Source organism: Arachis hypogaea, chromosome 11 (genome assembly GCF_003086295.3).
Source record: "Arachis hypogaea cultivar Tifrunner chromosome 11, arahy.Tifrunner.gnm2.J5K5, whole genome shotgun sequence".
Classification (NCBI taxonomy): Eukaryota; Viridiplantae; Streptophyta; class Magnoliopsida; order Fabales; family Fabaceae; genus Arachis; species Arachis hypogaea.
This window is the reverse complement of record NC_092046.1, coordinates 127,162,357-127,181,514: the sequence shown is the minus strand read 5'-3', so window position 1 is coordinate 127,181,514 and position 19,158 is coordinate 127,162,357. Positions and strand designations below refer to the sequence as shown.

Sequence of the window (19,158 nt, the reverse complement as noted above, 5' to 3'; positions counted from 1 at the left end):
TTGTGAATAGAGAAAGCAGAAGCCTCCGAATCACCAAAACTTTGTAAGATCTCAATATATTCTTTATCCAGTGGCTGCATATTATGAAAATACATACTTAACCTATTAGCATTTATATTAAACAAGGAAACACATACAACAAATGAATAGAAAAGTAACAATCTGATAACTAGAACAACACACTGCAAATCAATCACCTTACCTTATCAATATTTTCCTCCATGATCTACCTAATTTATGAAAGAGCAATGCCTGTACACAGGAAGGCCATTTGATGCTGTTAGTTGCTATATTTTTGAAAGAGAACACAAACAGAGAAAAAATAAATAAATAAATAAATAATAGAAAGCAAGAATTAATATATAGAGGGTTTTTTTTTTTTCTTCTTTCTGGGATACTACAAGAACTTCTATTAGAATAGAACTGAGATTACAAAAGAGGATAAGCCATCTTCACATCCTCATATACATACAAAAGGTATATTTAAGACGTGAAAATCTCAGCTAAATAACAACACATGCTAATCCTTTTAAATATTAGCTAAAGGAGATTATACTAAGGTATGCCTTGACACCAGGGCAAACCATCTTATAATCACCATAGATGAACTCCTTCATAGATAATTACTTAGGTTCAAACCTCCCGTGTTATTACCCCCAATATGTTCTAAATTTGAAGATCTCTCAGGCGGCAAACTGTTACAATTATTCCAGCACTAAAAACAGACAAGAAAACATGACGCCGCCCCCCCCCCATCACTTCTGTCTCTCTCCCCAACAACTAAAGCGGCAAATTCCAATAACTCTTTTTCAGAAGACAATGGTTCACTAGCGTTTCAGAGACCAAAAACCAGATGGAAAGAAGCCTGACCACAGAAGCGTAGGATACTTACTTTCACCAGACCCTACTTTCAAAGAAGCGGCACCTGACTGTTATCTATAGTCTCAACTGAGCAAGAAGAACATGGCACCAATGATCCTCTCACAAATACTCTTCAAACCAATTATGAACCACAAAAAACATAGTGGCTCAAGGAAAAAACCGAGTGTAGGCCAATATCTGCAGGTGAAAGGGGAAACAGACCTGAAAGGCATCCAAAAACATAAGCTGTAATATTCAAAACAATAGGAATTGAAGATTCAGCCAAGAAACAATTAAGAGCTTTCTTTATTGAGCTATTTAAACTATCCAGCAACCAAAAAGGAAAAAACAAAAAAGGAATATTTTGAGCTACCACCAAACTAACACAACTAAGTGAAACCAACAACATATGTTGTCTCGACTAGCTAAAAAAAAAACAAAGGAATCATGATATAACATTATCATCCACAACTCGTTAAGTATCCCTAATCATAATCTTGTTGAAAGAGAAAATCAGAAAGTCCAATTCCCCAAATCTACAGAACCATCCTTTACTAAACACGATAAACGCATTACACATACATAATCGATGCCAGGATCAATGATGCCATTTCACACATTAAGAATTTCCATAGCACAAAACATGAATCTCATTGCAAGGGGAAAAAAAACAGAGAAAAACATAAAATAAAAAACACAAGGAACAAAACCCAGAAAGGAAATTCGCGCAGAGACATAAATCGAATAGTTTCGGAGCACGCAAATCCAAAATTCATTGAAGATGCTAAAGCAATTGCACGAGTAAATCAACTAACCTTGATAAAGAAAATTCGAAGGGAATTTTAAAAGTTAACAGAAAATAAGGGGGAAAGAAAAGATTTTTAATTTTTTATACTCCTGTATTAGTTTGATTTTCCTTTTGTGGGAATGAGTTAGAATTGGATGAGAATAAAGTGAAATTGAAAAAGGACACCATACCAGGAGGATCTTGAAGTGTTATAGAGCTATTGGGAGACTTGGTTGAGACTCCACTTCTCTTCTTCTTCTTCCCTCTCTACCTCTGTGGCAGTGGGGCGGGTAGGGGCGGGTTTTTGCCCTACCCGACCCCGCCCCGCCGTCCTTGCACTCCACTACTACCCGCACCACCCTACCCGCGGTAGTAGGCTGCTCTACCCTAACCCGTCCTACGGGTACCTGTCCCGCCCCTACCCTCTCCTATAAAAATTAAATAACATTTTAATTTTTACACATTCATATATAAATTAAGATAAAAACTTAAAATTCATAACTAAATTAAAATACAAACATAAGATTCATATAATGTCAAATAACTTGAAATTAAAAAAAGATTAATGTTTAATCACTACAAATTTAATAGCATAATAAAGAAATTGCATCAAAGGAGTCTTCAATCATTATTCTTGTTCTTCCACCATTTAACAAACCAACATTGAAAACACAGCATATAAACTAGTTAAGTTAAGCATTATGATTAGTAAACACAAAGTTTTACCAAATAACTTGGCACCATTTTTGAAAAAATGGTGAAATAATTTTTCAGAAGTAAAGCAATACCATTGAGAAGAAAGCAACACCAAATTGAAATTCCAAAGTAAAGGTAAACAAAAATAGAAGCAGCCAACACTTATTTCAGAATTGAACAATTTGCATAGGTATAGTTTCCATGGCCAACCAATAAAATAACTCTAATGATGATGCAATTAAAAGTTACTGTATAGCTATGCAGAAATATTTACTCTAACTCTAACTCTGTAAAATAATAAATAAAAAAATCAATCTTAGTAATGCCTCATGCTAAGAATATATAAAAAATGAATCCTATTAACCAATCTCACCACCCTTTACCTATTAACCACAACCAATCAAGTGTTACCCCAGCAAAAATTTCTCAATTATATCGAAAGACCAAGTGCAAACTCTCCAAGACTGTTCCAAGTTCCTAGTCAATCTTTTTAAAAGTAAAGCCAAAAACAAATTAGGGTGGTTGTTCATTCTTGTTTAACTAATTTGCTAGTTAGTTGTTAAGGGAATGTAGTCTAAACTAAAATTAGAGTTGGTCCACGGCAGCCGGTAACTTCAGCCATTCATCAAAGGAGGGACTTATCTTCGTCAATATAAATCTTTGGGGGCCGACATGTGAGTTTGAGCGAAACCACTGTAAGGCAACTTGGAAGCGAGTCATTCATCACATCATCAATTCATTATCATTCATTCATGGTGCTACTATATCTACGTGTATGCACAGCAAAATTATTTTTGCAAGATAACAAATAATATTAATTTAATATTAATAAAAATGGGGCACACCACCCTTTTGTTAGGAGTGTGGTTTCAAGTAACATTTCTTAAGAAATTGAAAAAAAGGGTTTAGCACCAATGCATCATATATTTTGCCTTATCCATTTATAACTGAAAAGCAGCATAATCCAAAATTGCAGGTTGCATTCAAATAAAAAGAAAAACGTTGCAGACAAAATGAATGTTTTGCTTGTTTGAATAAACAATATTATGAGTCTAGTTTAACAAAATCAAAGCATCAACAACACAAAATCAAAAATCAGAATGCACACAATCAAAATAGCAACAACACAAAATCATAAATCAAAGCATCAACAAGTAACATCACAAAATCAACCATCAACAATACAAAATCAGATTATCAGCCATCAACAGCAATCATAAGTAATATTATGAATTTAGTTTAACTATTTTAACATAAAAAATAAATCATACAAAATTAACTTAAAATAAAAACTGAAGAAGCGAGCCGGAGAGGAGTGCTTACCAGTTAGCAAGAGACGATGAGGGAGAGGCGAGCAGAGACCAGAGACAGCAGACGGGAGAGGCGAGCCGGCGAGGACAGTCACGGCGAGGAGAGAAGTGGGAGCGACGCCGACGTGAGCTCAGTGAGGGACAGCGACGAGGTGACCGAAGCAGTTGAGCAGAGGCTGTGGTCCTTGGAGAAGAGCTGAAGAGGTGAGCTCGGTGGCTGTGAGGACGCCAACCGGCTGCAGGGACGGGCGGGCTGTGACGGGTGGTCTAGTGCAGCTGAGCAGAGGCGGTCGTCTTTGGAGGCTTGGAGAAGAGCTGAAGAGGGGAGTCGAGGGTCTGGGATTTGGGAACTAAAGTGTGAGTGCGCTCCTACCTGCCCCGCTCAACAACCCGCTCCGGTCTGATTCCGCTCTGGGTCGGGTTTAAACCCGTTTCAATCGGATAGAAGTGGATCAGGTACCTACGGGTGCGGATATTTTTATCAGTTACTATTCTCTTTGTCGTCCGATATTTTTCTTTCCTCCAACTTCTTTAAGCCTTAAATATGCTTTTTAATTTCTTATAAACATTAAATTAGGACAAATTATATAATTAAATAAAGTAATTTTAAAATTATCTAAATACAATTATTAAAATTAATTATATTTTGGTTCTCTGACTAATAATTTATATAAAGTACTATAGTATAATTATTAGAATTAAACTGATGATCGAATTAATCAAATTAGTAATTTATTGATAGGAGTGAATGCGGATCGAATATGGTCAAAATCTCAATCCGATCCGCACTAAAATTATTGGATCAAATCGGTTCTAATATCCGTCATTTTTAAGCTTGGATCCGATCCGATCTAATCGGATCGAATATCGGATATATCTGCAAAACACAAAAATATTTTTAAAAACTTATTTTTATTAAAAAATACTAATAAAATTCTTTTTTTCTACTCTTTTAAATATGTTTATTCTTAAAATAATATTAAACATATATTTTTAAATAATAAAATTAAAATAATATAATATATATGATAATTAATAGTTGAAATAAAACATAAGAAGAATATTTAATTATTTATTTATTTATTTTTGGGGATCTGCGGATATGCAGATACCTACATAAAATTCGCAATCCGATCTTTGATCAGATCCATATCCGCAATTTTTTATCGGATTCAAATAAATACCGCGGATATGCGGATCGAATCCGATCCATGAGCACTCCTATTTATTGATTCAACTGATAAATTATTAATTTAATAGGTCAATTCTATCTCACGTAAATAAAAAATATAAAATAATTAATTTAAATATGACAAACAATAACACTGAATAATTGCATTTGAATTTTAAATTTGAAAACTATGAATAAATCTTAAAAGTATGGACAAACCAGTGTTTTATGTAGAAATATATTTGTTGTGAGTAGAAACAAAATCGATTTTATCTTTGTTTTTTTCAATTAGAACTACGTTTTCTTTTGTGATACATACAAAATTATTAGGAGTGAGCACGGTTAGAGGGTACTTAATTATCCGTCTAAATTCGAATTGAACTAATTAAATTGGTTTTGGAATCAACGAATAATCAGGTCCGATCCGAACCAAATCAATGACTCTCTTTAGTAATTGGTTCGAGTAACGGTTTTGAATGCAGAATTCAAACCAATTCGTAGACCCGATCATGTATTAATTAAATAAAAAAATAAAAATTTAAAATATATGTGCCTTTTAATGATTTTGAGTTTCTCTCTATTGCATTTTTGTATTTAACTTTTAATGTGTTTGGTGTTTAATATGTTTGGATTTTAATGTGTTTAGTGTTTAATTTGTTTGGATTTTAATATGTTTAGTTTTTAATGTGTTTGGTGTTTAATATGTTTGAATTTTAATGTGTTTAGTGTTTAATATGTTTGGATTTTAACATGTTTAGATTATTTCTATTGATTTTACATTTTTATTGTACTTACAGAATTTGTAAAATAATTTTTTTTTATGAATTTCTATTTCATCGGATACCCAATTCTCCAAACCGAACTAATCCGTTTTTAATCGGTTTGATTTGGTTCGGATACATACACAAAAAAACGTAAATTCAAATCAAACCGAACCAATTACAATTCAATTAATTCGGTTCTAATTTCACCCTAAACTCGAATCAATCCGACCCGTGCTCACCCCTAAAAACCAGATATGGTTATATTTTTTTGGTGTCTTCAGATATAGTTCTATATTTTGTAGGAAAAATACCCTTACAAAATTAATATAAAATAATTAAAAAATTAAAGAAACTCACCTGAGGGACAAAAAGAAAGATCGGCATGGAATCCGACCTCAAAGTGAGAGAGATTGATGCTGATTTAGAGTTTTTAAAATTTAAATATAAGTGTTCTAAGGTGTCACGCTTTATATTGTATTTTAGTTTTTTTTTTTTGGTGACATATTGTATTTTAGTTTACCTTAAAGTAATTTATATTTAAATTTTTAAAATTCTATATTCTATATCAATTTATATAAATTAGTTATATGAGTGAAACATAACAGATTATTAATTATTATATTTAGATAATTTTAAAATCCAATTTATTTAGATAATTTTAAAGGTGAAAAATTGGCTACAAAGAAGTTCCAATAAAAAATAACTTAAGTTATAAAGCATTGTTTCCTGTGAATTTTTAATTTTATTGTTTTTTTTTTTGCTAATTTTTGGTATTTATCAAAGTGAAAGATTCATTTTTTTTGTCTTTATCCCTATAATAAACAATATATTTCTTTTTTACAAAATAATACAATTATATATCTTTGAAAAAAAAATCCAATTTATTTAATTACATAATTTGCCCATTAAATTTTTTTTCTTTGTATTACATTATTTTTTCTTTATGTATTTTTCTCTATCATTAAGTCAACATTTAATTCATTTATTTTTTTATGATATTCTCTAATTTAATCACTCACTAATAAATTATTAAATATAAAATAAAATTTAAATTTTTAATATTTATTTAAGTAGATAAACGAACAAATATTTTTCACATACAAGTCATTATTTCATACAAGTCCATACAAGTCTCTTTAACCTAATTCACCTCACGCGCCACTATTTAACCAACTTTTCAATCAATGCGTGAATATATAACTGCTTTTTCGAAAGGATTTTATTTTTACCGAAATTAACTCAATGATGGTTACAATACAAGAGTTATCCACCCTAAAATGACACTTATAACTAACGTCGACTAGATGATGCCCCACCCCATCAAGAGTGGTACAAGTCCTACGCGTGTGACCCACTTGACGACACAATCTGCATATCTTCTCCCCGCTATGCTCAACATCATCCATGTTGTTATGAATCCTGGAACTGACGGGGTGACCTCTCTTTACTCTCATCATCCTACGGTTGGGCCAAATACAGGCCCTGTCATAGGATGGTCAGTCTTCCTCGTGACCAATCGGTCGAAACTCTGATCAGTAAACATTAAAGACCGACTCATGCAATACATAGGATGTACATACCACTTTCAATCAAGTCGTGCATGAGAATAGGCTGCAAGAATGTAACGGCAAGGAACATCAAGAGCCTAGAAATACCCACAATCACACTTACCCTCATCAAGTAGCACTTGGTAATTCTGTTGCCTAGACCCGAGCACTGCTGCTAACTCTTCAACCACGAACATAGTCCTTTACCGATCAAACTGATAAACATTCATAGTGTTTACATGCTTTGAGTTGAACTCTATGGCCTTCATCAACGTCTGTGAGAATTCAGTGTCAACTTGAAGCTAAGCAAGGGCCTCTGAACCCTTCCTAGCAAAAAGTTCACCCAAATAGAAATAACTTGACTTAACAAGAGTAATGATGGGCAAATTATGAGAACCCTTCATGACAGCGTTAATGCACTCCGAGATGTTTGTTGTCATGTGACCAAACTGACGACCCTCGTCCGCATACTGCACCCAATGTGAACGAGGCATTTCTTTAAGCCAGTTTGTAATTGCAACATTCTCGCCCCCTCAGACGACCAAAATAATGAGCAAACTTCCACTGCGACTTCGAATATGCTACGTTAACCAGAATCTTCTTCAAGTCCTTGTTTTTGAAGTGACTCATGAAGTTGGCAGCAATGTGTCTTGCACAAAACACCTGAAACGCATGCGGTGGTTTCCATAAACTTTCATCGGCATTCAATGCAGCATCAACTGATTTGAGCCTATCTAAAATCACTAAAACGTCGGGTTTTGGTGTCACATGTTGCTGCAAATACAAAAGAAAAAACGACCAAGCCTCCTTCGTCTCTTCCTCAACAATGGCAAATGCAATAGGCAATATATTTGCATTGCCATCTTGAGCAATAGCCATAAGTAACGTGCCTCCGTATATACCATATAAGTGGGTGCCATCGATAGAAATAAGTGGCTTGCAATGTTTGAAAGCCTCAACACATGGTGGAAACGTCCAAAATACCTGAAGAAACATGACAGTGGCGATTGCACCAGGCCAAGGCTATGTCACAAGTTGCACCAAAGTACCTAAATACCCATCAACAGTTAGTATGTGTAGGTGGATACTTTATACATACTAAGCACAATGTATTGAATCTTACCGGGTAAGTACATCTGCATAGCGAATAACCAACGAGGAAGCTCGTTGTATGACTCCTCCCAATCGCCATATATTCTAGTAATGACTCTCTGCTTTGCAAGCCAAACCTTTCTGTACGATGCCTTATAACCGAAGTGATTCTCCACACCTCTCTGCAAAACCCTTATGCTGATTGTTGGATCTGTTTTGACCATGTTGAATATGTACTGAGCAATCACCTTCGGATACAACCTACGATGGTCTAAGCCCATCGATGTTTTCATACAAGTATGATGACCACCGTATCTCCTAACCTCCCATTTTTCTTGCTCTCGGCGATACGCTATGCATATGTTCCAAGAGCAATCGGGTCCGAATCAGATAAACTGTACATCATGCTTCAACTGGTCATTCTCCAATATTTTATACTCCACAGCCCTCCTGATACTATACCTCTTAACTGCCAATATGTATCGTGGTATTTAAAATTAGAATAATTTGTTTTAGGAAATAATATTATTTTTTATTTATTTTGAAAAACAATCCATCAATCTTGCAACAAACAATATAGAACAAGTAAACACATAAAAACACAAACTCCAAACACAATTTAGAGCACTATGAGAAACAAAAATTAGCAACATCATCGCTCTATCTGCTATCTGTCCCTGCACATATATTCATCATATGAAAACCTATCCCTGCCTCGAAACAATCAAATGCCCTCCCTGGTCATGACCAACTAAAATTCCAAGCCTCAATAATTGGCTCATTGCTAGTCAAAAAGTTATGAACCTTCAATTGTAAAAGCCTCAGAGGTTTTAGGTTCACAAATGTTATATTCCTTTTATGCGTAATTCCATTATAGAAAGCAAAATCCCACCATTAAGATTCAAGAAAAACTAGTTGTGTTTTGCATTGCTAAAAGTAATCATTTATATAATTAACTACAAAATTTGAAACCTAGTATAAAAAAAAATATCACACATTAAAATACTTAACTTTCTAGATCCACATTGTTTCTAGAAACTGTAAAGATTTGAAAGGCTACATAGAATCTGCAACAAATGATAATTGGATGTGTCACTACTTCAAATAATCTCTCTTTCAGGAGAACCTCTCATTTATAAGGGGCTTGAACTTGTGATGGGGTGCAAAGATAATCATACATTCAACATTAAAACTGTCTGATCTTATAAAGGCCAATCCTCAAGGAATTATATTCTTAATAATAAAAAATCATCACCTGCAAAATCAGAATTTATGTTAGTATAAACAATAAAATATGTAAGCATTTTCACTCTAAAATAGATGAAACATATAGTAAGTAATGTGGTTGTTTAGAGTATTTATGTTAGAATAATTTGTTACTTTGCTAGAAGACTTTGGTAATTTTAAACTTGTTTGGATTTGTGCTTGAAGTTTTCTCACAATTTGATTTGAAGAATCTGAATTTGTAACATCATGGATTAGTCTACCAATGAAATAAATAATTTGCTCATTTCTTTTGTAGGATATTTTAGACAATATGTAAAAACTTTACTTCTGCATCCTTTTGATGTTTCCAGAAATATGTGTCACTTTTTATTGCTTGCTTCTTAGTAGTTCTTATTAGTAAGAGAGAAAGGATTAAGAAAGGATTCTTAATCATTTATATTATCAAAAAATAAAATGAGTAAAAATATGAAAAATTTCATACCATTCTTGTTATTCACAAAATGGTGTGGGATCAATATTGAATTTTTTTTTCTTCTCTTTGCTTATCCTCTACAATATGTCAGAAGAGTTAATCACATATAAAAGTTTAGAACTCAAATACAAAATAAAATACACAAAAAAATCTTTCACCTGCTAAAAGGTAAATAAATGTATAATCACTTCAATTTTCTTTTTTAATAAAAAAATAATTTCATTAAGATGAGTAGAAGGATAATAAAAATTGGGGGATAAGGGATACCCAATACAAAAAGCAAAAATAATAATCACTTTGAAAATATTTTGTAATTTTACTTGTCCAATTCTTTTGTTAGAGAAAGTACGCAATAAAAAGTAGGAAATGAAAAGGGAATTCAAATTTTAAGTTCTTCCCTCAATCTATTGATTTTTTGTATTTGCATGACACATACAAAATCATATATTCGTAAAAAAATTTTATGACTTAGATGCCAATACTTTCTGCTGCAAGTACCACCTTTTTTATTAGGGGACAAAAGTACAATCATGAATTTCAAGAGGGCAAAGTCTCCCGTGTAGAAAGTGTTATGGCTTCTACATGTGTAGAAATGGAGTGGAGCTGGCAATGTGCGACCGAGAGAGCAGATGTCACAAGTTACAGCAATGGTCTCCTCTCGAGTCAGAAATTGCTACTAACTTCACGTGACATGGAAACATTATTATCTTGTGTTAAGCAAACTGCGGATAGATAATTAGTATGAGTTCTAGTTGGGTCTCGTTTTATTGGCCTTTTTGTCATAGGTGGAATGATTTGAGGTTCGCAGTTGGAACGTGGAAGTGCACACACCTAAATAATTTTGCTACATAATATGACTGGTCCATATATATAAAATATTAAAGGAAAATAAAAATATATATAACATTCACTATACAAAATAAAACAATACACACGTTTAATTACCTACGTTAATTACTCATTATACTACTCAATTACAATAGCCACACAAATCAAAATATAAACAACATAATTACTTTTCATAAGAGAACAACAGGCACAACAAATGATACAACATAATTTTAGATCCTTAATCCCGAATTCTAAATACTAAACTAATACCAAAAAGAGTTAACAAATTTAGAAATTAGGATTTTATGCATAAGATTTATGTTTTACGATATATGAATTAAGGTTTACAGATTATGATATATGTGTTACGGTTTACGGATTTAGGTATATCGATTGATAGTTTACAATTTAGTGTTTATTATTTAGGTCATTGGGTTCATGGTTTGCAGAAAGAGAGTTCACAGTTTATCTTTAACAAAATTATTGTTTATGCTTACGGACTTAGAGTTTATGATTATATCTTTTTGATTCACAAATGATAATATATGGTCTACGGTTATTAGTTTCGTTTTCAGGTGTCATATTTTACAGTTTACTATTCATGATCTTTGTGAATCACTTAAACTCAAACCTTAACTCACAATCCGAAATCCTAATCCCTAAAACTGAATCCTAAATCTTATTTTTGGAAATCCAAATTACTCACATTCAGAGATACATGATCAACTACAAATTCATTCATTAAATTCGTTTTCACCACTAATTATTTAAATTAAACCCTCAAAGTATGTTTATACAAAATAAAACTAATAAACTACTCATAAATTACATTACAAAAACTTTATACATATCTTTTTTTCAACTAAAAAACTACTAAAAACATAGGTCAGATATTCTTTGACCCACTTAGTGTGTTCCTCAAGCCTTTGAATATACATATGATCACAAATCCTCTTATATCTCAACGTCTAAAAAATAACAAACTAATTATACTTTTGTAAAAATCATTTAACTCCGTCCAAAAAATCAGATTCATCTAACCTTGCGCAAAAAAAAGCCCACCTATGATAAGCCCATTGATACCCTACATTAATTACTCAGAAATTTCTAACGTTAACAAACTATTATCTTAACCCATCACCTGAAAAACTCTAGATGATTCCACTGTGCACTGCCAGAAATTGTCCCCTTCTTAGACACTTGTCACACACCAACTACTTCCAACGCATTTCTACAGGTGTGAAATTGTCTCACATTCTACACCAAAAAATTTGCCTTTCAAGAAACAACTTACAGCAATAGTTACAAGATCTTCAAGCAACTCCTCCAAGTGGCGTAAAGGATATCAAATAAGGAGATAATGCATATAGTTCATTAATATTCAGAAGCATCAAAGAAAAAGTAAATGTTGGCAAAATGATGTCCTATAAATTTGAACGATTTTGATAAGTAACAACTCACCCACTGTGTTGGACCATCAATAGGTGCACTCAATGGATCATCATGTACCTTAAGAACCAAGAAAGCATTTAAAAGCTGTTTGATGAACAAACTAAATATAAGCCTTAAAGTTTACCCTAAACTTCTTTCTTTTAATAATAATTCCAATAAGATCCCCCTAAAAAAATAAAACTAATATATATACCTCCATGAAAATCCCATCCACCCCTATAGCAACTGCAGTTCTTACAATGCAAGGTATTAATTCTCGAAGACCTCCACTTACAACACCTCCGCCATCCAACTAGACATGAAAGCAGAATGTTAAAAGTTGGAGCTAAAGAAATCTCGTATGATAGTTAGGTTCAAAGTAGAAACAGATCTTGTGTGACTCCAGTGTTCAAATGAAAAAAAAAGAAAGATAACATGAGGCAGGTGTACTCCAATACACAATGATCCTTATGAATCAACAATGCATAGAAGCCAATGAACTTTTGACATCATGAATCTGAAGAGAGCACTCTGCTCTATAATACACTTATTGAAATTAAACAAGGAGCACTTTCGCACGGAGTAAGAATGCACGGAGAAAAAGAGAATGCATTTACATAACATGGAATAGTTAAATACTGGGAAAAAGGAGTAAAAAGTTACAGAGAAAAAGAGAATTATATGAGACAACTGTTGTGTTGCAAAATACAAACTACTGAAAAGTCCAAGTATAAACCTGCCTTCTTTCCAGCAAGCTGTTGTAGTAAGTGTGTTATATCAGCTACCTGGGATAAACATTGAGTAAATAATTGAGTTTTCCAATGAAAATGGCATAAAGAAGCAGTGCAAGAAACTTTACCATGACACAAATATTAGAATAATGGCAAAAGGCCCAGTAATGAGTAGTTCTCTAGAGTTACGGCAAAAGGAATAATGAAGTCAATCTATTCTCATAAATTGGCAAATGCCTTCCATCTAATTTTCTTCTTAGTTTATTCGCATATTGAACATACAACAATATTATTCCTTGGGGATGATGTGAACAAAACACTCCAGTATCATTGACAAAATATCAACAGAAAAACTGAAAAAAAAATTACAAAAGATTGGAGAGCGCCATCTGTGCATGTTAGGTAATGTAATTATGTCAATGAAAACAATTTGGGAAATTATGGAATAATCTTTCTTTTAAGATATAGAAAGGGAAGTAATGCAGCTTAGAGTTGGTCATTAAAGCAACTTTGACCATATTAACATGTACTAGTCTGGCTGATTGTGTTCACATAGATTCATCCTATTTAATGAATCGTAATTATATCATCAAATAAATGGTTCAGGAAGGGAGATACCTTTCTCCCTAACATATTATAACCTTCCATTGAATAAGAAAGCATAGAAAGATTCAAATAGTTCATCTTAAAGAGAAATATATAATAAAACAAATATTGACTTACAATAGGGCAAATTAGCTTCTCTCATCCACTCCAGGTTACGTGGATCAAAAATCAAATCATCTATATAAAAAGGCAACGAATTTAATCAATTCTGGGTTTTGAAAATAGAATGATAGTGGACAATCAACTGTAGTGCTGACATTCTTTGAGCAAAGTTAAACCTTAAATGCATGTTAAAAATTTTGATTATAGGAGGGAATGTGCTACAGATCACTTAAAAAGAAAAAATATAGATTCAAATTAAATCATACAGGTGAAAAGAACACAAGATTAAAAAGAAACTAGAACATGTGGAAACAGAAAGCAATTCATGATACTGAACGGTTTCAAAGAGTAACATCATTCAAAAGCATACAGAAGACCTCATAAAAGATGTTATAACTCACTGTATCCAAACATAGTTCCTCTCTCACAAACCATAACATTAGGATTTCCAGCCAACTGAACCTTCTCTGCTAAATTTGTCATGACCTATTCATATGAACATTATAAAACATGAGAATACTAAAAGACAGAGAATATTTACCGAGCTTAAGTAATTGTTGATTATTAAAACTTGCAACATAGCAGGATAATATACCCACGGAAGGAGCACAAAACTGGCCCTTCTTGATGTGGACAATTTTTTCAATTTTGGCTACAACAACGAGAAGATCTGTCTGTCATCAGAGGAAAAACACAAAAAAAGAATTGACGTGATCACATCTACTTAATTTTATATCCATCCAATTGACACTAAAACTTGATGTAAAGAATATTTACTTGATGGCATAAGAATGCTGTTATTTGAATGATGTCTGCAATTCTGCCGACTACTTCACACTGTCAAAGAAAAGATAAATCTGTTAAAGGTAGATTAGGATCCAAAATCGAAGACAACATTATGACAAGCTTGGATGGTGTGCCAAATAATTACATTATTGTAATACTTGTATAATTTTTGAAGGCTAAATTTAGTTAAAATTAAAACATCTTACTTGGATAGACTCATGCACATCTGCCACTATGGGGAGGTCATATGCTACTTTAACCTTCTCAAGTATCTGAAATTATAACATAACAAAATTAAATAAAGAAAAAATAGTTCAACTATAACAAAATAGCTTTGCCATTATATGGAATTCGACAATTACACCATTTTTCAAACAAGTGTTCCTACTGTAATTCTCAAAATGCAAACAACAAAAGCAATATATCATAATAAAAAGTAATAGAATCATAACCTTCAACACCTCAACCATCTCTAGGCCACAAAAAGATTTTGATGATGTTCTATTAGCCTTAACAAAGCTTGATTTGAAAACTAATGGGATGCCAACTCTGAAAGTCGCACATACTCTAGATGATGTTAACTTTCAACAAAGATACAAACCATCTCCCGACATTATATTTTACAAGTTTAATTTTTGATTCCTTGTCATGTGAATTCTCTCTCATCCATAGCAAGTGTTATGTTGGTTTTACTAACCAACATTACTCTTAGAATTATATAGGTTCAATATCTCAGCCCACAATGCCTATAATGAGTAAAAACTCTTATACTAGATGCAATTCTGGGAAACAATAAGTAAAAGAGTTCCGTATTTCAAGTGGTTGTTATTATAGCAAAATATTTTGAATGACACAAAGTTAGATAATGTGTATTAGGTAAGAAAAAGGAATTTAATTTCACACAAAATACTACAAAGAATTTTGCTGCAAACCCATGGGGGATGATTGTCATGATTATACTTATCGAACTACTAACAATTTTTGTATAATTCAACTTAGGCACTACAATTATTCCCTATTGGATTTCAATCAAATTAGCTTCGATATTTTTTCCCATGAAACCAAAGGAACAAAAAGTTCCTTAATGGAGAACAATATCATATCTAGATGTAATAGTCTTTATGTACTTAGCCATCTTCATAATATGTTCCTCTGATTTAATCACATTAGGACCCGCTAATAAAACTTGATGGATATTTTTGGAAAACGAAATTCCAACACCCAAAACTCACCGGCAAGTGTACCGGGACGCATCAAGTAATAAAACTCACGGGAGTGAGGTCGATCCCACAGGGATTGAAGGATTGAGCAATTTTAGTTTAGTGGTTGATTTAGTCAAGCGAATCAAGTATTGGTTGAGTGGTTTGTAATTTACAGAAACTAAATTGCATGAAATTTAAAAGGGAGAGGGACAATTGACAAGAAATTAAAGAGGGCAGAAAGTAAAAGTGCCGAATCTTAAAGAACAAGAAATTAAATTGCAGAAACTTAGATTGCAAGAAATGTAAATTGCAGAATCTTAAGATGCAAGAAATTTAAATAACTTGAATCGTAAAGGGAATTGGGAATTAGATTTGCAGAAATTAAACAAGAGAAAGTAAAATTCAACAAACAGAAATGTAACAGATGGACTCAATTAAACCGGATCTTGAATGAAAATGAAAATAAGCTTGGTGTAGCAACGAAACAAGGAAATTGAAATTGAAAGCTGTAGATCTCAGGACTCAAGAGACTAGATAGCCAAGTCTAGATCTCACTGCCTTCCTAGATCCAGCAAGAACAATTGCAAAGGAAATGAAGAAAAGTAAATTGCAGAAATAGTAGAAGAAGAAGCAATTAACAGAAATGGAAATTCAATTATGCAGAAAATTAAACAAGATCTCAAGGTGAGATTGAAACAGAAGTTCTTCAATTCTCCACCCAAGATCCAAAGCAAGAAAAGTAAAGAGTGCTGAGCAAGAACAAGGAAGAAGAGAGATCAATTCTCCTTCCTAATTCTCTTGAATTCTAAAAACAACAACTAAAATGTAAAGGTGAGCTCTCTCTCTAAGTGTTCTAAGAATTCTAAAAGAAAAGCTCCCCGAAAACTTAAATCCTAAGCTATTTATACACTTTCTTCAAATGGTCTTCAAGCCTTGAATTGGGCCTTTGCTCTTGATGGAATTGGGTTGATAAAAGCCTCTGTTGATTGCTCTTGGAGTTGGAGAGAAACCCATTGTGAACCGGGTCATGAATCATAAAAGCTTGAGTCAAAGTTTGAGGCAAACTTTGGCTCTTGCTTTTCATATCAGCTGCCCCCTTTTGCTGCTACCAACGTTTGGGCTAAAGTTTGAGGTCAAACTTTTAGCCAAACGTTGAGCTTTCTTGAATGCCTTGTGGCGCCAACGTTTGCCAAAAAGCTTGAGGCAAACGTTGGCGCAAGCTTTTCTCCTCCAGGGTGTTGGTGTGTGGCGCCAACGTTTGCCAAAAAGCTTGAGGCAAACATTGGCGCAAGCTTTTGCTCCATCCAGGGTGAATTCAACTCTTCCAAAAGTTTGAGCTAAAGTTTGAGGCAAGCTTTTGCTCAAACTTTTTGTTCTCTCTTGCTCCTTGCCCTTTCTTCTTTCTTCAACCTTCTTCAAAGATCTTTTCACCTATCATCAATCAACCAAACACATCAAAGCTATGCTCAAAATCATGAGTTTGTTATTCTTTCATAATATATGACAATTATAGCATAAAATCTCTTGAAATTGCATTAATTCATCCATGGTTGATTGAATCAAAGGAAACATGAAATTCTACCCAATTGGCTTGCTTATAGCTCAAGAAGTGCATAAAATCAATTGAAAACAAAAAGAAAAAGACTAGTGAAACTAGGCTAAGATGACTTGTCATCACAACACCAAACTTAAAACTTGCTTGTCCCCAAGCAAGAAAGGAATTATTGAGAAGAAAGAATGGAATGGAAGATGGTGTTCATGCTAGCAGAGTATTATTGGTAGCTCATGGGGTTTATGTAGATATGTAAACACTCACTTCTTATTGACTTTTAGGCCTAGAAAGTCTCCCTCAAGCATCAAGCAACACACTGCTATGACCTCTCATTATTCCTTTGTCCTTGACTATTATTTTTCTTCATAAGCTTTAGTTCAGTGTCATGTGTAACAAGCTCTTTTCTTTCTTTATGCTTGACACATTATTCACTATAGACACTTGGCTTACATTCCTTCTTAGAACATTGATGCCCAGCACCTCTTTGGGTTACTAAATGCTTTGTAGTTAGGTTGCTCTTGATAGTGGATTTTCAGTTGATGATCCCGGGTTAGTTAACCCAAGTCACCAAGTGTTGATGCACTCCAAAGAACTTAATAATCCAAGCAGATCCTAGTACAAAGACACCACAGGCATATATTCTAAGGTTTAAGCTATTGGTGTCTAGCTTTATTTCTTTTTTCTTTTTGTTTTTCTTTTTAACCAAGGACTTTTATTTTATTGAGATTCATAGACAGTGAACTACTTTCTACTTAAAAGGGGACAACCTAGTTCTCTTATTCACTAAAAGTGAGATATCATACAATCATACATTCATACCACCACTCACTATTATTGTACTTCTGTCTAACAAAGAACTAACTCACTTCACATTCCAAACATTTCTTTTATTGAATTAGAGATGCAGGGGACAAAATATGCTTTTAGTTAAGTGAAAGTAAACACACAAGCACACACTTAGACTAGCTTACTTATTGCAAAGAGTGATTTTACTTGTACTAGATGAACACTTTAGCAAGACATAAGTCAAAGCATTTCTCAACAGCAAGAGTTAAGTATAGATACAACCTATTGGTTTGCAGTTCCTTTGTCCTTCCTTCTGTTGTGCCCCTTTTGAGTTATGATGCATAATGTCTTCAATTGATGGTTAGTTCCCTGCACAATTCTCAAAAGTTGCTTGCTTCTCAAGCCCTTAGGTTACTGATTAGTACATATGAATAGAGGGTGGCTTTTGGATTTAATTTGGTGTATGGGAACACCAAACTTAATTCCTTGCCACTTCCTCTGATACACAGGTTAACTACATGTAAAATCTTGTGTTCTTGCTAAAGGTTATGAAGTTAAAACTAGAGAGTAATTAAGTAATTGAATAATCTGTTTGATTGCTTGGAGCTAGTATTGTGCAAGAAGTGAGAATGTGTTTTTAAATGATGTTTTGGTGGAACACCAAACTTATAATCCTTTATTCTCCTTTAAATTGTTTTGGTGTGTAACACCAAACTTAGCTCCTTGCAATGCATACCAAATATTCAACATTTTTATTGAAAAGGCTATGAAAAGAAAACTACCTCTGGTTGGGTTGCCTCCCAACAAGCGCTCTTTTAATGTAACTAGCTTGACATTAGGGCTTTCTTTCATGGTGGTTGATGGTTATAGTGCCTCAACTTGTCCCCTCTGATTGTGAGCTTCTTCTTTGTTCCTTGGTGTTCTATCTCAGCATGTTCTAGTGAGAGTATTTTGCTCACAGTATAGTAATCATCAATCTGTTGGCTTGCTCCCAGTTGTTGATAGACTAACTGCACTTTGTCACCTTTGGAGAGCCCTTCTGTTGGAATTTTTTTGTTCTTCCAACCCTTTTTTATTCTATTTTCATTCTTCTTTCTTCTTCTTATTGATCCTTTCTACTTGCAAGTGGGCTTCATTTTGGGATTCTTCTTCTTGATAACTAACACATCAGTGCTTTCATGAATCTCTTCATTGCTCTGTACGA

General features: G+C 33.4%; 2 protein-coding genes and 1 long non-coding RNA gene across 3 annotated transcripts; all 3 read right to left on the bottom strand.

Moving 5' to 3' along the window:
- Positions 1-1,032: 1,032 nt before the first annotated feature.
- On the bottom strand, positions 1,033-4,290 carry LOC112722565 (uncharacterized). The gene is made up of 3 exons (XR_003162745.3): positions 3,668-4,290; positions 1,840-2,076; positions 1,033-1,083 (listed from the first exon to the last, which is right to left on the bottom strand). It is a non-coding gene; the product is annotated as an uncharacterized lncRNA (long non-coding RNA).
- Positions 4,291-7,438: 3,148 nt separating this feature from the next.
- Positions 7,439-8,509, bottom strand: LOC112721774 (uncharacterized). The gene is made up of 3 exons (XM_025772804.1): positions 8,243-8,509; positions 7,728-8,159; positions 7,439-7,606 (listed from the first exon to the last, which is right to left on the bottom strand). The coding sequence occupies exons 1-3, from the start codon at positions 8,507-8,509 to the stop codon at positions 7,439-7,441; spliced, it is 867 nt and encodes a 288-aa protein (XP_025628589.1).
- A 1,435-nt stretch (positions 8,510-9,944) lies between these two features.
- LOC112722564 (2-dehydro-3-deoxyphosphooctonate aldolase-like) lies at positions 9,945-15,564 on the bottom strand. Its single transcript, XM_025773631.1, has 12 exons — positions 15,524-15,564; positions 14,867-14,969; positions 14,621-14,686; positions 14,406-14,465; positions 14,228-14,302; positions 14,030-14,114; positions 13,630-13,703; positions 12,930-12,974; positions 12,404-12,502; positions 12,220-12,267; positions 12,053-12,100; positions 9,945-10,004 (listed from the first exon to the last, which is right to left on the bottom strand). The coding sequence occupies exons 1-12, from the start codon at positions 15,553-15,555 to the stop codon at positions 9,945-9,947; spliced, it is 795 nt and encodes a 264-aa protein (XP_025629416.1). The 5' UTR covers positions 15,556-15,564.
- Positions 15,565-19,158: the final 3,594 nt, after the last annotated feature.

Excerpts from the sequence above, each read along its gene's own strand:
- LOC112721774 (XM_025772804.1), bottom strand. The coding sequence starts at position 8,509 with ATGGGCTTAGACCATCGTAGGTTGTATCCGAAGGTGATTGCTCAGTAC. Across the intron at positions 8,160-8,242 it reads CCGGTAAGATTCAATACATT|CCTTGGCCTGGTGCAATCGC; the intron begins GTGCTTAGTATG and ends CTTGTGACATAG. Across the intron at positions 7,607-7,727 it reads AGGACTTGAAGAAGATTCTG|TATGCGGACGAGGGTCGTCA; the intron begins GTTAACGTAGCA and ends CATTGGGTGCAG.
- LOC112722564 (XM_025773631.1), bottom strand. The coding sequence starts at position 15,555 with ATGAAGATGGCTAAGTACATAAAGACTATTAC. Across the intron at positions 14,303-14,405 it reads CAGCATTCTTATGCCATCAA|ACAGATCTTCTCGTTGTTGT; the intron begins GTAAATATTCTT and ends CTCTGATGACAG. Across the intron at positions 13,704-14,029 it reads AGGAACTATGTTTGGATACA|ATGATTTGATTTTTGATCCA; the intron begins GTGAGTTATAAC and ends CTTTTTATATAG.